Genomic DNA, 17,310 nt, shown 5'->3' with positions numbered 1-17,310 from the left:
AAGCAGATGGCAGAGCAAGTGTTGAGGTTGTGAAGAAATAAAGGTAGATTGTCTTGGTCCCAAGTGCAGATCATGAAGATATCATCTGTGAACCTGAATCAGACTAGAGTTTTGGCATTTTAGGAGGCTCGAAGGTCTTCTCTTCATGACCCATAAACAGACTGGCATAGGAGCGTGCCATGTGAGTACCCATGGCTGTCCTGTGGATTTGTTTGTATACCTTCCCTTCAGAGGAAAAGTATTTGTGAATTAGGATAAAGTTAGTAAGGTGTATTAGGAACAGGTAGTGGGTTTGGAATCTGAAGGACATCAGGAAAGATGGTGTTCAACAACAGTAAGACCATGGGCATGAGGGATGTTGGTGTATAGGGAAGTGGAGTCAACAGTGTCGAATAGGGATTCAGGAGATAAAGGGGAGGGGATGGTGAAGAGTTGGTGTAGGAAGTGGTTGGTGTTTTTGATGTGGGAGGCTAGATTACGGGCCGTTGATTGGAGGTGTTGGTCAATGATGGCTGAAATTCTTTCAGTCGGGGCACAGTAACCAGCCACAATGGAGCATCCAAGACTGTTGGGTTTGTGGATTTTGGGGAGTGTGTAGGTGGGTGTGTGGGGTGTCATAGGGATGAGGGAAGAAATGGATTTAGGGGAGAGGTTCTGGGAAGAGCCTATGGCTTTAAGCAGGGATTGGATGTTGTGTTGAACTTCTGGGATGGGATCACTCTGACAGAGTTTATAGCTAGAGGAGTCAGACAATTGGTGGAGGCCTTCTGCCAGGTAGTCACTGCGATTCATAATAACAGTGGTGGAACCTTTGTTTGCAGGTAGGGATGATTAGGTCGGGATTTGTTTTGAGGCTGTGTAGAGCTCTTCTTTCTTCTACTGAAAGGTTGGTATTCTGTGGAAGGGACCTGGAGTAGGATGGTGAGGCTAAGGTGAAGTTAAGGAATTTGTGGAAGGTGACCAGTGGGTGGTTAGGTGGGAGGGAGGGAGGATCATGATTGAATGGTGGTATGAACTGGAAGAGATGGTTCAATGTTTGAATTAGGGTGGTTTTTCGTTGGAGGGATTGACAGCAAAGAAGTGCTTACATTGTAGGGATCAGAAGGGGAATAGGTCTTTCACAAGTCCAGCATGATTAAATTTGGGCATAAGGGTAAAGGTGGAGCCTTTGGATAGACTGAAACTTTACAGGAATGTTCTGGCTCTGGATTTGGTGGACAGTTGGTTGGGAGTTTAGAAGCATGTGGCAAGTTGGAAAGGTCAACTAGGCAGGGTTTAGCTACTACGAGAGGTCGACGAGGAGGAACACTGTGGGTGCAATAGGAGATAGTGGTGCCCTGAGGCGGCAGAAGGATGTCAGCAGGTTGGATAACTTATGGAGGTAGTGTCTGAAATGCCCCTCCAGTTGCTGGAGAGCAAGGGATTAGATTTCAGTGAGGTGCATTTGGAGTGGGGATTGCACAGTAGTAGTATTTTGCAGAGAAAGCAGAGAATATTCTGGGATGCCTCAGCCATGGAGATGTGTTTTTTTCAGTACCTGGTTCGTGAGGGTCAGGGATTGGCAGAATCTGAAAAGGTGTAGGTCATTGTGAAAGGAGAGTAGGGATCCAGAGGAAGGAATCTATAGCACTCCATGGTTTAGGCATCATTTGAAAAACAGGGTGTGGGACTAGGTTTTAGCCAGGGAAAGAGATACTTTTCTGAATTGATGCAGAAAGGTGGAGCAGGGGTTCATTGTGGCAGGATGGTGAACAGAATCAGGAATCATGCAAAAATGTGCAAAATAGATGTTGATGGTTGGGAGAGGAGCTGGATAAGGAAAAAAATCACATAAAAATGCATAAAATATCCATAGAGATACACAGAAACATGTACAGATACGCAAAAGTATGCACAGATATGTAAAAATATGCACAAATATGTAAACATAAGCAAACCCGAAACTGTGTACAAATTTGCACAAATATGTTAAAAAAATAGAAGAAAAGGTACAATGAGGTATAGGTGTGTGTGTGTGTGTGTGTGTGTGTGTGTGTGTGTGTGTGTGTGTGTGTGTGTGTGTGTGTGTGTGTGTACATGTGTTTTGCAATAAGCAAAGAGAGAGGGTGGGGCGATTGCTTCGGTCCAGGAGGGAAAGTTCATGTGGCATGCACAGGTGTGGAAAATAAAATGATAAAACACACCAGGATGAGGAAGGAGGTGGGATCAATAGGAATAAATATAATTATAACTATTGGAGGAAAGAATCTGGAGGGTCAGATGCTGCATCTACAATCTGCACAGTCATGAAGTCTGTGTTGTGTGTGGACAATCGTTGATACAATGTGACTTGGAAGTAGATGCGGTTTGGTAGGCAGTGAATAAACACAGGAAAGTAGAGAAAGAACAGACACTGAGAAGAGTAATGCTCCACCAGACAGCATTCATCTTTCTCCCCATCCTTACATTAGTATCCCTCTCCAGATTGCTGCTTGCATCCCACGTGATAGTTCTGGCTCAAGATGCTGGAGTAGGTGGTCATGTGACATGAGTTGTGCTTGATTGTATGTATGAATGGTGTGTGTTTCTCTTTTGCTGATGAAGGCTGTGGCCGAAAGCTTTATGTAAGTATTTTAATTGTGCCTGTCTGCAACTGAATGTATGTGTTTTCATTTATTTATTTTTGTCTTAGAGGAAGCACTATGTTTCCTGACTCTGCTTTCAGTATATACTCTCACAATTTCAATAGTATACTGCCGTGGAAATTCCTGAATGGAATAATATGCAAAATAAAGGAGAGGCAACGACTCACCTATAGCTGACTGATGTGTGGGACATAGAAACTTGCATTAGAAAACTATTTATACTAGCTTTTGAGTTCTTTCTTTTTCTCTAGTAGAAGTATATACATTCACATACACAACCACACAGACACCCAAACATACACACCCATGGCTACAGCAAGACTGATGTTGATTATCGCTTGTGTCTGTGTCACGGGAGGGCATAAAATTGTAACTGGATCCTTCTATCAACCACTAGACTCACCTCTTGGTGTAACTGAAAACCTTAGAGAGAACCTCAGTTCCATAGTGCATAAGTTCCCCAGTCATACGGTAATCATCGGTCAATACTTTGGAACTCAGAGGTATTGCCCCAGTTTAATTCTTGTACCACTAAAAAGACAAGTGAAGCAGATATTAGTGTCACTGGCATTGAGAATCAGGGGAAATCATTGAAATTGAAAAAAAAAATCTCCAGGGTCCAGAGAAACTGCTGTCAGATTCCACACTGAATTTGTGGCTGAGTTTGCTTCTCTTTTAAATATCATGTATTGTAGATTCCTCAAGCAAAAAACAGCAGCCAGTAGTTGGAAGAAAGCACAGGTCACACCTGTGTGCAAAAAGGATTGCACAAGTGATCCACAAACCTACCATGCAATATCCTAGACCTCAGTATATTGTAGAATCTTAGAACCTATTCTGAGCTCAAACATTATACGATATCTTGAACAGAATGACCTCCTCCATTCCAACCAGCATGGATTCTGAAAATGTAGATCATGTGGAACAGAAGCTCACATTTTTCTCACATGACATACTGAAAGCTTTTGATCAAGACAGTGAGGCACATGCAGTTCTTGTCAATTTCTGAAAAGCATTTGAATCAATACTATATCTGCATTTAGTAGCAGAAGTACAATTGTATGGAGAATCAAGCTATATTTCTGACTGGATTGAGGATTTTCTGGTAGGGAGTACATAGCAAGTTATCTCAGATGGGGAAACATCAACAGCGTAGAAGTAGCTCCACCTGTTCCCCAGTGAAGTGTGTTGGAATCCTAGCTGTTCATGCTTTGTGTTAATGACCTTGTGGGCAATTTTAATAATAGACTCAGATATTTGCATAAATGATGGAGTTTATATAATGAAAGAAGCTGCATAAATATTCAGCCAGATCCTGATAACATTTCAAAGTGGTGCAGACAATGACAACTTGCTTTAAATGTTCAGAAATGTAAAACTGTGCACTTCACAAACTGAAAAAAATTTGGTATCTTATGACTGTGTTATCAGTCCGTCCAGTTAGAATCAGCCAACTCATACAAATACCTGAGTGTAGCAACATGTAAGTGTATGAAATGAGATGATTGCACAGACATGCAACTTTACCTAATGGATATTTTGCTGAGTAATATTTACTCTAAGCAACATTCCATACAAACAATCCAACTGTAACTTTACCTTATGTGATCACACATTAGGTAACTGGACTGTGCACTGCTCTGTTTAAAGTGAATCACTCAATAATGTCATAAGGCCAAGCTGCAAATGTCTGCTTTTATGCCCAGCAGCTAACTCATTACAAATAATAATGTGTAGCTGTGATCGTGCAGTCAAACAGTCTGTGCATTGGCTAGAATTGTGAATTAACAAAACAAATAGAAATACTAACTAAAAGACAAATCAAGAATTAATAAAAAAAGGGTTCTATTCTAACATCAATAACTGATGTAGATGACATCAAGTCAAGGAACATGGCATAAACCTGGGTACCTTTGTCTCTGGCACTCTGGATATCATGGACAAACATTGAAATTCAAGTTGGTTTCTGTAGATGAGATTCTTTCTCCAGAGATGACACAATGCATAAGTCTAGAACATGTTCCACAATTCTACAAAACAAATGTGGTTAAAATGTTATAAAAAATGTAACAGTCAATCTTTGGAAACAAAGGCCACACTGTTCAAAGAGAATATGATAACTTCTTGTAATTTATGTTATTTTTCATAGAGCCACTTTTTCTGACACAGTTTTTATGACACAATTATTGTCCACAGTAGCCTCTTAAGGTACTACTAAGGAAAAATAAAATGCTTAAGTTAAGGTCTTAAAACAATTAAAAATTTTTTCAACGGGTCTACTTGGGAGTTAACTAAATTACTATTAAAATACATGTAGATCATACCTATGGTCAGCATTTGGGCAACACACTGTCATGTGCTGTCAAACTAAATGCAATATTGAAATATTGCGAATTATATAGATAAAACCAAGCATATTTCCCATTTCGTACTTTTTATGCTATATGCTTGTGTCCTCTATAACACAATATTTACTTGTACAATCCATAAAATATGACAAAATTATGATCATATTTCAGTCAGTTATTCATAAACTACAAAAAAATATGAAAATGAGAGTACAGGTACTTAAATCAGTAAAACCACATTTAAAACAGAGTTAAGGTCTTTACAATAACAGAAAAAAGAAGGTTTACTTATGGTGCATATTTCTGATGGCTGTTGGTGCTGAACTTTGGACTGCTTGATGTTTATGTCACTGCCCACAAGCTTAGAAGAGGTGACACGTAATGGATGAAAAGGGAAGCACCTCTTTCTTTGAGAACTCTTGGATGTCGTAAGGGTATGTGAAGCAGGTTGTTAAATCTCACAAGACACTATCCAGGAAATTCTGCCAAGTTTGGGCAGCATTCCTAAGGCCAAATGTCGTAAACATGCTCTCAAAGATTCCACAAGGGTTGGTAATTGTTGTTTTTTCTACCCTCAGGTGACATGGGGATCTGCATGTATGTCTTTGCGCAGTCAGTTTTGTTAATATAGTCACACCTGTCTGGCACTGTCCTTGAGTTTAGCACCTGGTAACCTCACATGGGTGCCATGAATTGTCCTTTTTAGGCACCAAATGCAAGATGGAAGACCATGGGCTGCTCAATGGTCGGACGACACCTTATCACAACATTACCTCGAACTCTGCCTTTTCTTTCGCAAGCCTCTCGAGTACAACGTTGACATGGGGAGCATGAGATGGGAGGACCAGGGGAGGTAACAATATGGTGGAGCGTCGAGTGCTTGATGTCCTGCAGCGCCCCAGTTGGGCAAGTTAGCTTCGGAAAGTTGTTCAGAACATATGTGAGTGGTCTGGGGCATGCCACAGATTTAATGATGTGGAAGGTGGCCTGCTGTTGCTGCCCTCCTATCTTCAGACTTGTCGTAGAGTCAATCAACTGGGCATTTGTAATATACACCAGCAACTTGTAGTGTTCAAGGAAATCTGCACCCAGGATCAGCTCATTTACATTGGCCAAGGTCAACCTACACATGAATGTGTGGCGCAGTGCAACATCCACAGTCCAATGTTGGGTGCCATACATTTTTATGGCAGAATCATTTGTCACCATGAGACAGTTTTTCAGCCTTCCTGCAATCTCTTAGCATGGATCCACAAAAAGCTGATAAATCAGACCCAGTGTCTACAAGGTACCTCATGTCCCCACCCCATTCAGCCACAGATTCTTTGTATAGTACTGAAGTTGGATGCATCTAGGTCTGATAGCAGCTGGTGTTCAGGTGGGAGCAAGGGGCATAGCACTTGGCCATGTCATTTCTGAAGCGGGCATGATACCAGCAGATGCCACTTGGAGCCTGCTCTGTCATCAGTGGGGTACTGTGAGAGCAGCAGCTGCCGCTGCTGGTGCTTTGCTAGTAGTGTAAGCTGTGCCACCTGTCGCTTTGCCTGCTGCCACTGCGATGCCTGCAGCTCTCTTGCTGTGAGGGTGCAAACCTGTCAATCTGTGTACTGTGCACTGCCACCTGTGTGGCCAAATTCTGCATAAGGTGCTGCAGATCAGTGTCCATTGCTAGGGCTGTGGGAGGCATGTGTTGCGACAGAGCAAAGGTGTTTGGTGGGGGTAAGGGTTTGTTAACAGCTGCAGATGCCGTGCTTGTAGTCATTGCCATCATATCGTGCACCCTGCCCACCATGTCCCCTCAGGTGTCCAGCTGCATGTCAGTCTGCACAACTGTGACTGCTTGCACCTGAGTGGGGAGACTGTATGCTCAGATAGCACACAATGGCAAATCCAGAACCATATCTGACTCTGTGAGGCTCCACAGGTGAGGCTAGATCCGCAAAGGCCTCCAGTCACCACATTCTTCTTGGTGTGGTAGTTGCTGTACTTGCTGCTCCCTGGATGCAGAAATCCACTGTATCATTCCTTAAGCCACTTGTAGGAGGAATACATCATTGGGGTGCTTCCTATGCCCCATACTTGAGATGTGTAATTCTGGTCCAGATGGCTCAGGATGTGTTCAAATTTTGTGAGAGTGCATGTCATATTATTATTCAGGAAAACTGCCTCCACTTGGCTGAGCCGCATGAATGGGTTGGGGGGCTGAAAGGAGAGTAGTCTGACCACCACACATCTGGGCAGGTTGCTGCTCCAGCGGCAGTGGAGGATGGCAGTGTGACACTGTTTTGGGAGCATGAATTTTCATGGGCTGGCCCTGGGTGGGCGGAGTCTGTGTGCATGGGCCATGCCTCCTGCACCTTGCTTTCCAGAAAACAATTACATGCCAACTGCTTCTCTAGTTGCCTTTGGAGATAATCCATAGTTACCACTGTCTTATTGCACTAAGTTCTCATGCAAAAGAGGACGCACAAAAAGTACGAAGACACACACACAAGAAAAATACATACAAAAGGAATAAATGTGCAAGGCCCAAATGTTGCCTGTGTGAGGCTACTGAGCACAGAAACATTCAAAAGTTAGTCCAGTTGTGATTCACGGTCACTAACACTGATCAAGTCCATCATCATGAGTCTTTTTCTACCATTGATCATGTCGAGGTCACCAGTGAAGCATGCAATGAGTGGTTCTTGCTGCTTTAAAAACTGTCATACTGTGAGCTGGCTTACTGCACATGAAGTCCAAGCTGTAGACACAGGTGACAGTAATTAATGCAGCAACTTATTTGTTTAACAGCAATGTATACACACTGAAGAACTCATAATATTCACACTCAAAATGACTGTGAGGGTGATCGAATTACTGCAGTGGACAGCTTGACCATTGATCCTAGAGGGTGCACACTCCTCAGTGATTGAGCATGCAGTGCAGTCTTGTGGCCGCAGAAGTACAATGGACATGTGACTGGCCAGGCATGCAAATTTTCTCTTGTCTTGCGGATACTGTTTAATTCGTAAGCATGAGAAATGTAGTGAACAAATGGGAACTGCCCTGTTTGTGGACGCGATGGTGGGGAATGTGCATTGAGTTTGACCCATGTGGACCGTGGCTCATTACATTGAAGAATGATGTAGACATCTGTGGAGTATCAGCTACTAGCTGGCACTGCTCTCTCTCCGAGGCATGTGCCCATGGGCACCACACCATTGTCAAGCTTTGGCCTAATGGTTCTTCTACATGGAGGCACACAGAGGCAAATGTCGGCCTGTTGGCTGTGCCGTCTACAATTGCTATGTTGCAGTCGTGGCTGTGGTAACAGCTGCCACAACATCTAGCTGCCAGAGGTACAGTGCCACCGGCCACTGGAAATTTGTGCTATAAGGATTGTTCCTCTCTTTCTTTTATAGTTAAGTCTTTACTGTATTTTAGATATGGTTTTCCTGATTTAATGACCTGTATTCTGTTTTTATATTTTAGAATAAGTGACTGAAACATGATTGTAATATTTGTTGTATTTTATGTTTTCTACAAGTAAATATTGTCTTACAGAGGACACATGCATGTAGCACTAAGAGTAGAAAAAGAGAAGTCCCCTTGGTTTTATTTATATAGTTCTCTATATTTTGACATTACATTTAGTTTGTCATCACATGACCATGTGTTCACCAAATGCTGCCCGCAGGTATGATCAATATTTATTTTAACGGTACTTCAATTATCTCTCAAGTAGTCCTGGTGAAAATATTTTTAATTGTTTTAAGATCTTAATGTAAGCATTTTATTTTTCCTATTGTAGCACCTAAAGATGGTCACTGTAGGCTGAAAACATTTATAATTTTTTCATAAAAAGTACTGTGTTAAAAATAAACATATCTTTATAAGAGTCTTGATAGGGATGGGGAGTATGATGTACGTGGTGACCTGGTAAAGATAGCTACTCAAACTGGTGGCACTAATATGCACTTCATGCAACTGTTTCAGTACCATGATCAACCTCAGCCTAATGCTGCTGTTAGGTATGTTAACGTGGGGCTGGAGAAGGCACTGGTGGTGGAAGGCATGGCTCACATTGCAGTGGTGCCAGTTGAGTCTATCAATAGATGGGGTTTCATTAAGCATGGCCTGCACCGTAGTATGGGAAGGGGAGGCTGGAAAAGCTTAGGTGACAGTGTAGTGGGATCATCATGGAAAAATTCCTTGGTGTTAGAGCTGCACCTTTTTTAAATTGAAGTCAGCTGATAGGAACCCCTGCTTAAAGGAAGTCCCTCTAACAAAGGAATCACATTCAAAGGTGGTCAGGTTTCCAAGTAGTGAAGAAATTAGCATATTTCATCAGAAAATAAGAGGTATTAGAGATAAAGTTAGTGAACTGCTTGCAGATGCTGACTCTGACATTATTGGTGTATCAGAGCACCACTTAAATAATTTGACAATTCAGAAGCTTCCTTTACCAGGATATTGATTAGCTGGCTTCCTTTCAAGGAGTTCTTTGGGGAGTGGCCACATACCTAAACAACAGTATCCCATTTGACTATGTAGATGTATCACACAACTGCACTGAACAGGTATTTGAACGTTGAGCAGGGGCAGTTGAAATTAGGGAAGCTGAACTTCTATTTGTTGTTGTTTATAAGTCCCCTAACTCTGACTTCAGAGCATTTCTGCTCAAGCTGGTTCACTTTCTAGGAAGTACCATAAATTATTTATGTGTGGTGACGTCAATATTAATTTTGTGTGTGATTGTGCAAGAAAGAGGATGTTGGAAGATCTCCTAAATTCATATGATCTGATGCAGACTGTGTTTCTTCCAACAAGGGTGCAGGAGAACAGTAGCATAGTCATAGACAATATTTTTATTCATTCTTCATTACTAGATGGGCATCCTGTTAGTAAAAGGTTGAATGGCCTTTCAGACCATGAGGCACAAATTTTAACACTAAAAGGTTTTTGTACTCAAACAAATGTTTATATAATCACAAACTATGTAGAAAAGCTAATAAAATGGCAATAGAGAGTTTTTGTAAACCTCATTAAGGAACAAGAATGACAGGATGTTTATAGTGCTGATAACATAGATGACAAATGTAATGCTTTCCATAACACATTTCTCATGCTCTTTGAAAGTTGCTTTCCATTACATTGTTCTAAACAGGGTACTAGTAGTAAAAAGCAGTCTGGGTGGCTGACTAGGATATCATGTAGAAGAAAGTGGGAATTATATCAAAATGTTAGAAGTAGCCATAATCGAGCTCCAGTAGCCCATTATAAACAGCATTGTAAGGTGCTTTAAAATGTTATTAGGAAGGAAAAGAGTATGTGGTATACAAACAGAATAGCTAGTTGACAGGATAAAAATAAATCATATGCACAGTCATGAAAAAGTAAGGTTGATGATATAAAGTCAGTGCATAGTAAAAATATTTCTGTTACTGATAAGTCAGATGCATGTTCAGTATTTAATAATCACCTTCTGGGCATTGCTGGTGAATTACATAAAAACTTACTTCCTACAGGGAACTGTATAACTTTATTGGAAAATACCTTTTCAAGATTGATGTCTGAAATACTCCTTTGTGATACTGTAAAGGGGGAGATTGAGTCAATAATTAAATCACTGAAGACTACGGACTCTCATGGATATGATGGAGTGCCTAGTAGAATGTTAAAGTACTGTGCTGGACATGTTAGCCCTGTTTTACCCATATTTGAAATTTTTTCCTTCAAGAATGATCAGTTTCCTGAATGATTAAAGTAATCAGTAGTAAAGCCACTTTATAAAAGGGAGAAAGGGATAATCTAGCCAATTTTAGACCTATTTTTATGCCATTGCCATTTGCTAAAGTTATGAAAAGGCTTTGTATGTTCGGACAATTGATCATTTTATTTCACATAATTTGCTATTAAATGTACAGTTCGGTAGTAGAAGTGGTTTAACAACTGATAATGCTATATTCTCTTTTCTCTGTGAGGTACTGGATGGATTAAACGAAAGGTTTCAAACACTAGGTGTCTTTTTTTATTTAACTAAGGTGTTTCATTGTGTTGATCACAAAATATTGCTCCAGAAGTTGGACCATTATTGAATATGGGGAGTAGCTCACAACTGGTACACCTCTTACTTTAACAATAGGCAGCAAAAGGTCATTATGCACAGTGCTGAGAATGACTATGATGTGGGGTCTGAGTGGCGCGCAGTCAAATGGAGAGTGCCTCAGGGATCAGTGCTGGGGCCACTCCTGTTCCTTATTTATATACATTATATGCCCTCTAGTATTACAAGTGATTATAAAATATTTCTGTATGTTGATGGCACTAGCTTGGTAGAAGGATGTTGTGTGCAGCATTGGCACTGTTTCAAATAGTGCAGTTCATGACATAAGTTCATGGCTTGTAGAAAATAAACTAACATCAAATCACAGTAAGACTCCATTTTTACAGTTTCTGACACACAATTCAACAAAATCTGACGTTTTAATTTTACAGAATGGGAATATTATTAGTGGAACTGAACAGTTCACATTTCTAGGCGTTCAAATAGATAGTAAACAGCTGTGGAAAGCTCATGTTCAGGATCCTGTTCAGACTTAATGCTGCCATTTTTACTATTCAAACAGTATCTGAAGTAAGTGGTATTTCAACACGAAAAGTAGACTACTTTGCTTGTTTTCATTCACTTATGATGTATGGTATTATATTTTGGGGTAACTCTTCCCAGTCTCAAAGGATAATTTTGGCTCAGGAATTGGCAGTTAGGGCAATAAGTGATGAAAGTTCGTGAACCTCTTGTTGACCCCTGTTCATTAGTCTGGGTATTCTGACATTAGCCTCTCAATATATGTATTCTTTACTGTCATTTATTGTTAACAATATCAGTTTGTTCCCAAGAATTAACAGCTTTCACTCAGTTAATACTAGACAGAAATCCAATCTGCAATTGGTTTACACTTACTTGACGCTTGTGCAGAAAGATGTGTGGTATGCCGCTGCATCCATTTCCAAAAAGTTACCACAAGAATTCCAAAATCTTAGCACTAATCTATGTGCTTTCAAATCAAAACTGAAGAGTTTCCTCATGGGCCACTCCCTCTATTCGGTAGAGGAGTTCCTTGAAATATTAAGCTGATTCCTGTGTCATATTGTTGATTGCTTTTATTTAAACTTATAGCTTGTCTTTTTTTTTGTTCATAAACATTTTGTTTTATCTGTTATTACTTTTACATTGTAATTTTATATACTGACATGTTCTGTGACATTAGTAAGTTATACATATAAACAGCTTACCAGAAAGCTCTCTGCTGGCACATTAACACAGTTATTTACTTAATTCAGGTATGGAGTGTACATTTTGCTAGCTAGATAGTGATTGTGTACAAGATATTCAACTTAATGACTGCTGAACACAAACTGCTAATTATATGACATTTATGAAATTAGTGATAGCCTCCATCTGACTTATAACGTAATGTTTACATTTTGGCAGCTAAACAACCCTGTCTAGTTTGTTAACGTATTTTAAAAACTGATATTTTGTATCTTCTGGATCACATAGTAGTTTTGATGGTAATCTGTCAGGCAATCTTCTTTCTAAGCGTCAACTTTGGTAAGTTCAAGAGAGAGCTTATTCAAGTGTATTAAAAATTTTAACCGATGTTTACAAAATTCCTTTGTACTCCCAGCCCTTATCTTTGGCTTGGTCTATTTGGAAACTCATTGTTTATTCTGGCTTGTTCTGACTCAGACCAAAATTTACTTAGAAAGCTTCATCAAATTCAAAAAAATTCATCACTTAACTTGAATTCTGATTTATCCAAGACAACACTTCCTCTTAAAGAATCTTCTTCATGAGATTTGAAGACAGTGTCATGTTTGCTACAAAGTTGTCTTTGTAAAGCATAGAGGTTTCAAGTAATCAAATAACACCACTGTTAGTTAATAAGTTTCTTGCTACTATACATTCATGAATTTGTACTAAATTCTTTTCTACATTAGCTAATTCACCTTCTAATACTGAAATAATATTTTTGCAAGTAAACATCACTAGTCACATTATTTTAATCATCATTAAATTTTGAGTCCAAATGGATTTTCTCTCTGTATCATTAGTAAATGTGCACATTTTGATATGCACAGCTACTTTCACATTACACAATTCTACCTCACCTTATCATGTTCATATCTGATCATATTTCGAAGTTCACCAAAGTTCTTCTCATTCTTATTTGTTTCCTTCACAAACTCATCTTATAAACTAGCTGTTTTGCTCTCAGTTACACACATTCTGGAACCCATGTCCTTTAGGTCAGTCTCAACATAAGCCTTACGTACCTGTAACTGTTTACTGAATGAACAAGAACCAAGTGCTTGGATAAAAAAGACAGAAAGACAGGGATGTAGTGATTCACCTCCTACTGTTCTATCTATACATCAAAGAAGCGGTGACGGAAATGAAAAAAAAGTTGAAGAGTGGGATTGAAGTCCAGGGTGAAAGGATATCAATGATAAGATTTGCTGATGACATTGCTATCCTCAGTCAAAATGAAGAAGAATTACAGAGTCTTGTTGAGTGGAATGAACAGTCTAATGACTACAGAATATGGATTGAGAGCTAATTGAAGAAAGACAAAAGTAATAAGAACTAGCAGAAATGAGAACAGCGGGAAATTTAACGTCAAAATAGGGGATCACAAAGCAGGTGAAGTTACAGAATTCTGCTACCTAGGCAGCAAAATAACTCAAGATGGATGGATTAAGGATGACATAAAAAGCAGAGTAGCACCATCAAAAAGGGTATTCCTGGCCAAGAAAAGGATACTAGTATCAAATATAGGCCTTAATTTCAGGAAGAAATTTCTTAAAATGTATGTGTGAAGCACAGCATTGTACGGTACTGTAACATGAACTATGGGAAATTCATAACGGAAGAGAATTGAAACATTTTAGATGTAGTGTTACAGGATAATGTTGGAAATTAGGTGGACTGTCAAAGTAATAAATGAGGAGAATCTCTTTAGAATCAGTGACAAAAGGAAAGGAATATTTGGAAAACACTGACAAGAAGAAAGGATGGGATTATAGGTCATCTGCAAAGACATTAGGTATAGCTTCCATGGTACTAGAAGGAGCTGTAGAGGATAAAAACTGTACAGGAAGAGACAGATTGGAATACATCCACCAAATAATTAAGGATATAGGTTGCAGTTGCTACTCTGAGATGAAATGGCTGGCACAGGAGAGAAATTCATGGTGAGCTGCATTAAACCAATCAGAAGACTGATATCTCAAAAAAAGAGCTGTTTACTATTAATCTGCAGACTGAATTTGAGCTTTGATAGTATATAATTGTTTTTTGCTCTGATGCTCTGTAACTGTTCACTGTTTTCTGCTCTGAAATTTTACAACTGTTCACCTTTCTTTTCCTACATTAACCACAGTTTGGTCCACCTCCGTTGATCCCCCTACTGCCTCATTATCCATGTGTTTTACTTCTCATCTGTGATTGTCATTTAAGAACCCTTTTTAACAGTTTTTATCAAGAAAAACAAAGTCAAAACAAACAAGTTCTTTTTTTGTATACTTATCTTTCTTCTTTCCGTTCCACCCCCCCCCCCCCCCCCTTTTATTTACATTTACATTTTATTTAGGTTTTTAGACATATCTTCAAAATTTACTCCACATAACTTCCTTCTCAAATAAGCAGTGATATTAAAATATTGCATATCAAACACGCAACATGTTTGTAATGAACTCACACAATTCCAATGTTCATTTTACTTACCTCAATCACTGAAGTGTACTTCTAGTACTATAAACACAATACTAATTTGTTAATTTATAAATTCAATTATGAAGGAAGATTTGTATTATTAAATGTGTTTACTTAGCTGTTCATGCAATCTGGAGTCAATTAATGGCATCATCTCCCAACAGGGTGAGTCTGTTGCACATTTGATTGAAGCACAATATCTCCTGTTTCGTGTTTTTTATTTATTTTTATTTTTCCTGAAAAACATTTCATACAAAATGCACTTGAATTTTCATGTCACAGAGTGCAGTCTTTTACAAAGTTTATTTTTACAAAGGTTCATATGAAACAACTGCAGTTCTGAATGTGTCACATGGCCTAATCTTTGAAATGACTACTGATCATACAGTTTTCATGTATATGTAATTTTGCTAACCATGCCAGAAACTTCTAGAAGCCCGGAACTTTTAATTACAGTAATTTTCAATTAAGATCTTAGTTACAAACACGTATTGCATCTTTGGAATCAATAATTTTAATATTTCAGAATTTTTTTTATTAATTAATTAATTACAAAATTATTGATTAATTACAAAACTGAGATCAAATTTCTGGATAGCATAGATTTGTTAACATTATAACTTTTCAATAATTTTGCTTAATCATATACCACTTATCTATGCTTTGAGTAACAAATCTCAAAAAAATTTTTGGACCTTCATATATCTGCTGGCTGATTATTATGTATTTAATAGACTGTATGAAAGAAAACCCAGCTGTTAACTGAATTAACATCTCCTACTTTTGTTTTGAATTATTTTTCTTATTTCAAAATAAATGAGAAACCTTTTCTGGGAAATACTTTAGTTGTGCAAAACAATATTCCCAAAAGAAATGCTTCTACACAGTCTCAATCACCTAAGCTACTTGTTCAGTGCTCAAAATTTAACTGTTCAATATATTCACACTACTAATTAAAAAATGGTGAAACTAATCTCTAAATTTGTGATAAGCAGGCCTACTCCTGATCCAGTGATATCTCTACAAACATTTGAACCACAATCATTTGTTAGAGCTGCTCTTGTACAACTGAAGCTAAAGACTGTTGTCATATTTCCTGTACAAAAAACATGAGACAAAAATGACTAGCAAATTTAACTACTGCTTTACATAAGTAAATATTATTACCACTTATAAAATATTATATTAAAATTTATATGATCATTTTTCACATACTATGTACTGTATTTATTTTCATTTAACTGAAAATATGTAAAGCTCTTTTACTTGTTAACAGGAGGAAGACGCTGTAATTGGTCAACGGGATGGACTCAGTGAAAAGGATATTAAAAAGATTAAAAAGACATACAAATGCAATGAAAAAGATTCTCTCTTCAGCATTTTTTCATTTGAATAGATCTAATAGCTATGAATAAAATTCTGTCATTTAAAAGAAGTTGTATTCATTTGAGAACACACTAAAATATTTGATGAATCTAAAGTGACAATTGAAAATTTGTGCCAGACAGACTCAAATGAAGATTTTCTGTATCTTATGAGCAATGACCTAAACAATTAGGCTATATGAGTATATCTCCACATCCAAGTAAAACTTTCATTGTCACTGTCAGAGATAAGCAGGAAATCAAATTTCAAATCCCGATCCAGACCAAATTTTCACTTGTCATTATAGGATGCTACACATAAAAATTGACTGAAAGAGGAACAAATGAATCCATTATTGAACAACTCAGTATCTCCAGATGCCTTTCTTCTTGAGTCACCAAAAAATTTCTCCAGTTCTTTGCCATATTGTAAGAAGAGATGGAGAAAATCTAGAGAAAATAATCTTGCAACGAAAGGTCGAGGGCACAAGACCAAGAGGAACAGCAATGAGCAGATGGATAGATCAGATCGAGAAGATCACCAGTCTACCTCTTCAGCAAGCACTAAGAGAAGCAGGCAACCATCCAGGATGGAAATGCTTGGTTCATGGGGTCACAATGCTTATCAATGAGCACAACTTATGATGATGATGAATGTTGTTCATATCTAAATGATTTCCACTGATATCATTTCATGTCACTGGATATGTATTTATTTTCTGAGTTCACCCCCACCATTGCATATTTATTTATTTTCTGTATTCATCTCCATCAATCCAGCCATTTCACAAAAATAGTTTAGCATGACAAAATGGCAGCATAGGTTTTTATGCGCCTGTGGGGGCCAGCATATTTATGATTGCCTGCACCTTCTCCAGGAGTGACACAGATCTGCTCTGGGTGATCAAATGCCTAAGAAACGAAATTATAGTTACCCTGAATATGCATTTCAAAGGGTTAGTAATGATACTCGCTTCTCTCCTATGCTGATATATGATCATCAGGTGGTGGTGGTGGTGGTGGTGGTGGAGTCCAGGTGATGTCAAATCACCAGGATGCCATTGAAGTATGCAAACCAGGTATGGGCTGCATTCTGAGGACTGAATATCATAAATGTACTCCCAAAGAGCCCAAAGGGCTTGATCATGGCAATTTTGTGAATGTGCTTAGGTGCCACAGGAATCTGCTTCAACACCTTCATGCAGTCAATTTTG

At 38.6% G+C, this 17,310-nt stretch overlaps 1 protein-coding gene across 1 annotated transcript in view; it reads left to right on the top strand.

Annotated features, from left to right (window-relative positions):
- LOC126478751 (zinc metalloproteinase nas-14) overlaps positions 1-16,144 on the top strand; it is a 92,903-nt gene extending 76,759 nt beyond the window's left edge. The window contains exon 6 of the mRNA XM_050103726.1: positions 16,009-16,144. Within this exon, the coding sequence (XP_049959683.1) occupies positions 16,009-16,128 (120 nt within the window). The 3' untranslated portion in view covers positions 16,129-16,144. The remainder of the gene's footprint in view (positions 1-16,008) is intronic.
- The last annotated feature ends 1,166 nt before the right edge of the window (positions 16,145-17,310 follow it).

Source organism: Schistocerca serialis, chromosome 1, assembly GCF_023864345.2.
Source record: "Schistocerca serialis cubense isolate TAMUIC-IGC-003099 chromosome 1, iqSchSeri2.2, whole genome shotgun sequence".
Taxonomy (NCBI): Eukaryota; Metazoa; Arthropoda; class Insecta; order Orthoptera; family Acrididae; genus Schistocerca; species Schistocerca serialis.
Note: the sequence above shows the minus strand (reverse complement) of the source record. Positions and strands in the feature narration are given on the sequence as shown.